This window comes from Musca vetustissima, unplaced genomic scaffold (genome assembly GCF_032173495.1).
Source record: "Musca vetustissima isolate MV318-11 ecotype Yass unplaced genomic scaffold, APGP_CSIRO_Mvet_v1 utg24037, whole genome shotgun sequence".
Classification (NCBI taxonomy): Eukaryota; Metazoa; Arthropoda; class Insecta; order Diptera; family Muscidae; genus Musca; species Musca vetustissima.
In genome coordinates this window covers 4,312-11,915 of record NW_026880266.1, presented here as the reverse complement: position 1 = coordinate 11,915, position 7,604 = coordinate 4,312, and the positions used below count along the sequence as shown (strand labels likewise).

Below are 7,604 nucleotides of genomic sequence, written 5' to 3'. Positions count from 1 at the left end.
GAATAACTCGAAATTCCCAGCATTTTCATATATGTTACACATACAAGTGGCAATGTATCAATTATAGGAAAGATATGGAAGCAATAGAAATATACATTTGATAGATTTTCATTCATGTTATTCAATTTTATTTTGATGATTCGAAAATATTACATTTTCAAAATAAATATAATTTGTTTGTTTACATTTTTCTGTCAAATGGCGTTGACACTAATATAACTTACAAAAACAAATTTCTATGTGGTTGTTGTATCGTTTGTTGTATAACAACACTTGCTATTACCTTCTATTATTATACCATAGTCATATGTGACCATGAGGTTACCTTATTTGCTGTATCATGGAATGGACATTTTACATTTACAAAAACAGTAATGTGATGTATCAAAACAAAACCCTTTGTTTTCGTTTCGACCATCTGTCAAATTTGTCCTTTAATATTTATTACGGTTAGCAACATAACACACCGAACTCAAGTGGAAATTAGGCACTTTGACAGTTAATCGAGTCATCAGCTGCACTAAATGGACTACCTGTTTGTTGTGCCATGGTCAATTCCAATATGCTCTGTTTTCGTATGTAAACATAAGGGAATTAGCCGTTTGAAAGAAACACATTGTTGGAAGAAAATATATGTAAAGGCAAAACAATTAAAATTTGTAATTTCGTTTATAGGTTTTTAATAAGAAAAATTATGTTGATTTAAAAATAAAATAAAGGTTTTGTTTTGTTTATAGGTTATGTCATAAGTGTACACTGCTAATTTTGACACACAAGGAATTCCATATGGATGAAAAAAGTGACAGCACATATGTAAAATACATATTGTGTAAAAGCACCATTAAAAAGATATGACAATACACAAGATCTATAAATAAGGTCACCCAGGTAGCAAACGAAACCGGCAAACAGCTGTTTTTTCTCAAGTGTAATGTCAAAAATTTGGACTTTGTTTCCGTTTTCATAATGTAAGTCAATTCACAATAACGCATTTTGACAGCAAACTTGAATGGCGCAGATATCCAGCTGGTCTCCCTAGGTGACCTTATATATAGGCCATCAAAATACATATGTAATTTTTCGAATAGGAACCGCTCTATTTCTATATGTCTTTTCATATGCAAACTAAATAGATCAGCTGATTGTTTGGTAAATGAAAATACATTTCTGATAGAATATAACACGAGGGAAGTAATACAAATTTTGACATACATTAAATATTTCGTATGTACAGAACAAGATCTATTAATCCTATCAGTGTCAAAAAAATTTGTCGGAATAAAAATTTAAAATTTTGTATTTAAGATCATATAAAGGCACAGAGTTTAGAAAAAATAGCAATGTTCTTTTTAACCCTCGGCCAGGTTCGTCTGTCTTTCAGCAAAAACAAAAACATCAATAGGATAACCGAAAAATCGAAAGAGAGTACTTTTAAATGTCGAATATATTCGGCAAAAGCATTGAAAGGGTTAATAAGATCATCCAACTAGCGAAAGTCGGCTGTTTTTTCTCAAGTCTAATTGTGTACGTTTTCATAACGGAAGTCAATTCACAATAACGAATTTTGACTTGATTACCTTATTAAGACCTTGGTACAGAAAAACTGGAAGCACATATGACATTTCGTGTAACAGCACCTTAAGGCCCCTTGAATGTCAAAGTAGTTTATAGAATAAACAAAAACAAATTCTGTATTCCTAAACGTGGTTTTACATTTATCGGGATCGGTGTTGAGAGTTTCTCTCTCTCAGTGGTACATTGTGAATTGTGTTGGAAAACATTACCTCAGGTAGGAACAAAAAAGTACGAAATCCTACTTCAAATGGTAATAAATCATAATTATCGAAAAATATTGGCCAATATTTGCATAAATAATATATGTTATAATTTAAGAGTAAATGTATTCACGAATAATGAAAAAATCTAATTTTTGTTTTGGTACGTTTATGTCAATTCGTACCTTTTGTGAACAAAAAGTGCGCTTGTTACAATTAAAAATAGCTCAACTCTAATTACTCTCTCAAGAGAGGGAAACTCTCAACACCGATCCCGATCCCGATAAATGTAAAACCAAGCTAAACATATAATATTCTGATTTTTTGTGTAGAAATTTTAAAGTGGGTTCCTAGTATGACAGTAAAATAACACCACGGTCTGGAAGCACATATAAAGGGATTTGAAAATGCCAAAGGTTGTATCACGGAGTATAGTATGTTCTGATTCTAAAGATCAGGAAGAATATAATGACGATTCACCATTAAATATATATTACTGCTTGTGCGGGAAACTCTCACTAATATTAGGTATGTATATTTTTCGTATATAAAAGCATCACGAATTATACGAATTATTTTATAAATTCCATAATGATAGAAGAGAGATGGAAACAATTTTATAAAACGAATTGGCTTAAGTTGAATTTAGGGGCTCATCTCCGATTTTTCTGAATTTTTCGCCACAGGAAGATCGTCTAACTAATGACGAAAATATATGACATTCATGGGGGAATCCATATTTCCCGAGATATGGACCTCTGAAGTTCCGGAATTCATATGCTTATAACTTCGACATGTATGACCGATTATGGTAATATTGGCGGATATTTAGAGAAGCATGTTAAAATTTCGATCGCATAGCCGAAATTTCCATCTATCCATAGGAGAAAGTCATAAAACGCCGGCCGAAGGCCCATTATTTTAAAAAGAAATTAGTTGAAAAAAATGTTGATGCGTTAGCCGAATTTTCCGCCTGTCCATAGGAGAAAGTCTTAAATCCTCTGTCGAAGCTATTTTGTATAATTTTTCATTAAGACGAATTTAAGTTAAAATATAAAGTGTACGCTTTACAAACATGCCAATACTTCATCGATCCATAAATAACAAATTATGAGCATAGGAATTTCGGAACTTCAGAGGTCCATATCTCGGCAATTATAGAATTTCCCCATAAAATTCATATATTTTCATGATCAGGGAGACGAGACCGACCTGTGGCAAAAACCCGAAATGAGCGCTCCTAAACTCAACTTTTTCCAACGAATCATCGTGACTACTTCCTTGACATAATTATAGGTCGATATTTTTATGAACTGGTAAGGTAGATAAGTTTCATTTTTCTTTAGTCCTTTAACATCTAATCATTTTTGCCGAGGCCGTTTAATTTAACATGGACCGTGCTTCCACATTTGCATAGCATCTTACAATATACAAACTTGTTCATTACAGATTGTTCTCTGGAAAAATTGCCATTAAGACGAACAGATGGTGCGAGGGTTATAAATGGAAAACAACATGCCCATAAACTCACTTATCAAGAAGGTGGAATTGAATACATAAAAAGGAAAGAGAAGGGAATTGAAAAACAGTATCGTTTCAATGTAAGAATAATTCAATATTTTGATTGTTCCTTATTCTCCTTTTTACCCACTTAAAGCAACATTTAAAAAATGAAAACTAAATTTAGAATTTAAAAAATATCAGACTATTTTGTGTTAAAAGAAGAAAAAGAGTAGATATTGATGTATATAAGGTATTATATTTTATTTCCTTTCAGTGTAAGTCTTGTAAACTTCCCTTATATTATCGACATCAACCAAATTCCGAGAACACCTTCATTTTTCACCATGCCCTTGTAAAAACAAAAAATGATATACACTTGAATTTGGAACCAACTTCAACAAAAAATACCTCTATTGGTGAATCAGAAAAAGTAATGGTAACTAGACACACAAAGAATATGGGTAAATTCAGTTCCGTTACGGTATCGACCATAGATGAAGAGGAAGATGAGATTGAAGCGGTACGCGTTCTTATAAAAATAAAAGTATCCGGTGCTTATTTGCGTATTAACTTTTTCTTACAGCGTGAAATTGCTGACAGCTATGCCAATAATGCCCGAATTATAGAAAAACAGCTTCAACGAAAGGGTGGCAAACTTGCCGACACAGGTTCAAGGAATAAACAAGATGATCCCGTTCCGTCCAAAAAGCCAAGGGGAACACTATTAGACATATAATAAAAATATATTTTGAAACTTGCAAATATTCTCAGAACAGATTTTTATTAATTTTTGGTATTTTGCCCAATATTAGGAGAAGATAACATTTTAATAGTTTCCACAATATTTAATAATTTTGTTTTACACGCTGTATTATATATTCACCTGTATAGTCTACCTACCCGTATTCATAATTTGACAAGAATGACAGAACAGGGGACAAATTATGACAGCCGATCGATGTTAATTAATTTGGGTTGACCCCATTCGAAGTCGAATACATTTCGTCGAAATGTCCGATAAACACCTAAAATAGGTGTCGAAAACAGAAAACAATTCAACAATAATACGAGCAAGAAGAGGGTCAAAGCCGGAATGGACTGAATATATAACACAATAAACCACTTTGGATGTATTCAAAGAGGTTATATCCCATAGTCCAAAGGCCTTATCACTCTTAGTCCAAAGGTGTCAGATAAGGCAGAGTTTTTTTTTTCAATTCACACGAGGAGGACTGAAAAATGGTACTATTTGTATTGGGAGAACCGGTGAAGCTAGAATTCTGAAATGTGGATTGAGGGTCATTGATGGAATGTACCAAAGGTTTTGGAAATTCGAATTATAAGTATCCGAAAAGTACTAAATTTGTCACAATTTCGTAGCATGTGAACAGATAGAGCTAAAAACTTGATATTTGGATATTTGAAAGTGTTAAATTCAATTATAACATTACATCACAGCAAGGTATATAAACAAATAATTAAGTAAATCAGATATTCAAGAAAAATCCATGCAAATTATTATTATTTATTGGAGACACTGAATGTCTTGAGACCCTGTGGAATACTCGAGCGACAGGAGAATCAAATAACCCAAAACACTTTATTGAGATTACAACATCTATAGAGATACTATAGATGGAAACATTTATTAACTTGGTTTTTGCCAAAATCATACGGGTATGTTCTGGAATTCAAGGTGTGTTCTTTTCACTTCACACATACACTTCACCCTAGAAGTTACCTCCTGTTCTGAATTGAAATTTTCGAACTACGACAAAAATAAACGCCGACATGGTACTTTGCAGAAAGTGTTGCCATACAATATAAACTGTATTCGTTTTTAACATTGTTTCTGTTATTTTTTAGTAATTCCGTAAATTCTAACAATAATTTTATTATCATTTTTTAATATTTTATTATTCGCAACATAAAATTTAAGGGGAACATTTGGTAAACCCATCTTGTACATTCTTATTGCAAATCAGCTGTTTGTGTCAAGCGAGATTAATTTGGAATAAATGCAACACAATCTATTTAAAGTTGGTTTTAAATGCAATTTATCATAATTTTGTGATTTCAAACAAATTATACGCAATTATAACATATTAATCGGCTTAACTCTAGTTTAGTAAAACCGATCGGGTACGGGTACCCGGTTATATCCGGTTCTACGGATCCGGTTAATATAATATGGGTATCATTTTAAAGGTTATAAAAATCATCTTTTGATCCACAACAGATACAGCCACACATCGCACCATTTTGGAAAGGGCAAGTTGTGGTCTAACATTTGAGTCTGGGCTGGAGGTGGACTATAATGGACCCAAGTTCGACTTTTAGGGAGTTTTTCAAAATAATCGGGGACCAAAACCCAGTTTTTTGACTATATCTCCAAAATGGTTTGAGATAACTTCAACAAAAAATACCTCTATTGGTGAATCAGAAAAAGTAATGGTAACTAGACACACAAAGAATATGGGTAAATTCAGTTCCGTTACGGTATCGACCATAGATGAAGAGGAAGATGAGATTGAAGCGGTACGTGTTCTTATAAAAATAAAAGTATCCGGTGCTTATTTGCGTATTAACTTTTTCTTACAGCGTGAAATTGCTGACAGCTATGCCAATAATGCCCGAATTATAGAAAAACAGCTTCAACGAAAGGGTGGCAAACTTGCCGACACAGGTGCAAGGAATAAACAAGATGATCCCGTTCCGTCCAAAAAGCCAAGGGGAACACTATTAGACATATGATAAAAATATATTTTGAAACTTGCAAATATTCTCAGAACAGATTTTTATTAATTTTTGGTATTTTGCCCAATATTAGGAGAAGATAACATTTTAATAGTTTCCACAATATTTAATAATTTTGTTTTACACGCTGTATTATATATTCACCTGTATAGTCTACCTACCCGTATTCATAATTTGACAAGAATGACAGAACAGGGTACAAATTATGACAGCCGATCGATGTTAATTAATTTGGGTTGACCCCATTCGAAGTCGAATACATTTCGTCGAAATGTCCGATAAACTGTTATGTCCTCACATGTGCGCTCATTTGGGTCTGGGATAGCTCTTCGGACTCAGGGGAGGTTCTCAACCCATCCAAATAAGCCTCAAGCATAACATCAAAATTTTTTCAGGAACATTCAACACTTTACTCTACATGGATTTATCTAAAAACACACACAATTACCAACACGGAGAACATCCTTATGAGAATTCAGAGTCCTTGGTGTACGGACCCTTCACTCACCCACCCATCCTTGGTCCATGATTTTCCTTCAATTTTTCCCCATGGACCCCATTTGCTCCAACCTACCCCCACATCCCTTTTACCACCGCCAATTTCCTCCCTATTAATTTAATTTACTCCATATTCATTTTTTCCCTTTATAACATTAAAATCCAAGTCATTTTTATTATATGAAAATATCTATCTAAAGTATCAAAAAATATCATTAAAAGTTCGACATAATCATAATTGAAGAACAAAAACAAAAAAAACATTAACTAGAACCTACAAAGACTTAGTATAGGGTCATGGTCTTCAAATACGACCTATATTTACTTGACACGAAGTTCCTACCTAAGTGAGCTCAATTAAGTGGAATATTGGCCTTTAAGTTAAGGCTACTTTCAGATATAACCCCTAACCTCTCTTTGCAAGGATCTTTACACGTTGAGTTTAACACAAAAATTATATTAAAGAAAATTAAATTACATAAAGTCAACACAAAAAAAATATATAAAATTCTAAAAACACTAATCCTAAATTCTTATGCTAAAAATGGTCAAAAAATTAGTGATATGAAATTATTATTGATCTTTTGCTGCTAATATGTAAAAATTTGGGGTTTTTTGATGATTAAACGTAGCGCCTAAAAGCGACTATACTTTGCAGGTTTTGGGACGATTTTTGTCTTTATGGCAGTTTGATGTGGTATAACTATTTGTATAACACTGGCACTTAGCATATACCAGTTTAGCAAAGTTTCTCCAACCAAATGGTTAATGTCGCCACTTTGGGTTACCAGCTGATAATTTTAGCACTGTTACCACAAAAGACCGGGTGACTCCCATTAGTTAAATCTAAAATTGGTCGGATTTTTCCTAGTGGCCACAATCCCAGATGAAGTCAAATTCTTCAGCGCTCAATTCGGTTTTTGCGCATAAAATATGGATTGCTTACCACTTCAGTTCATACAAACTCTTCTCCTGATGTTATACCTTCATCCAGGTGCTCGACAATTTATCCTGTTGTGGATTCAATAGATACCGTGGTTTGGCGAAGTTTCCTATTTAAGGGAAATACAC

At 33.2% G+C, this 7,604-nt stretch overlaps 1 protein-coding gene across 1 annotated transcript; it reads left to right on the top strand.

Moving 5' to 3' along the window:
* Positions 1-2,182: 2,182 nt before the first annotated feature.
* On the top strand, positions 2,183-6,032 carry LOC133325764 (STING ER exit protein). Its single transcript, XM_061534485.1, has 4 exons — positions 2,183-2,303; positions 3,225-3,376; positions 3,553-3,798; positions 5,880-6,032. Exons 1-4 carry the CDS (start codon positions 2,183-2,185, stop codon positions 6,030-6,032), a joined length of 672 nt encoding a protein of 223 aa, XP_061390469.1.
* Positions 6,033-7,604: the final 1,572 nt, after the last annotated feature.

Excerpts from the sequence above, each read along its gene's own strand:
- LOC133325764 (XM_061534485.1), top strand. The coding sequence starts at position 2,183 with ATGCCAAAGGTTGTATCACGGAGTATAGTATGTTCTGATTCTAAAGAT. Across the intron at positions 3,377-3,552 it reads AAAAACAGTATCGTTTCAAT|TGTAAGTCTTGTAAACTTCC; the intron begins GTAAGAATAATT and ends ATTTCCTTTCAG. Across the intron at positions 3,799-5,879 it reads AGGAAGATGAGATTGAAGCG|CGTGAAATTGCTGACAGCTA; the intron begins GTACGCGTTCTT and ends TTTTTCTTACAG.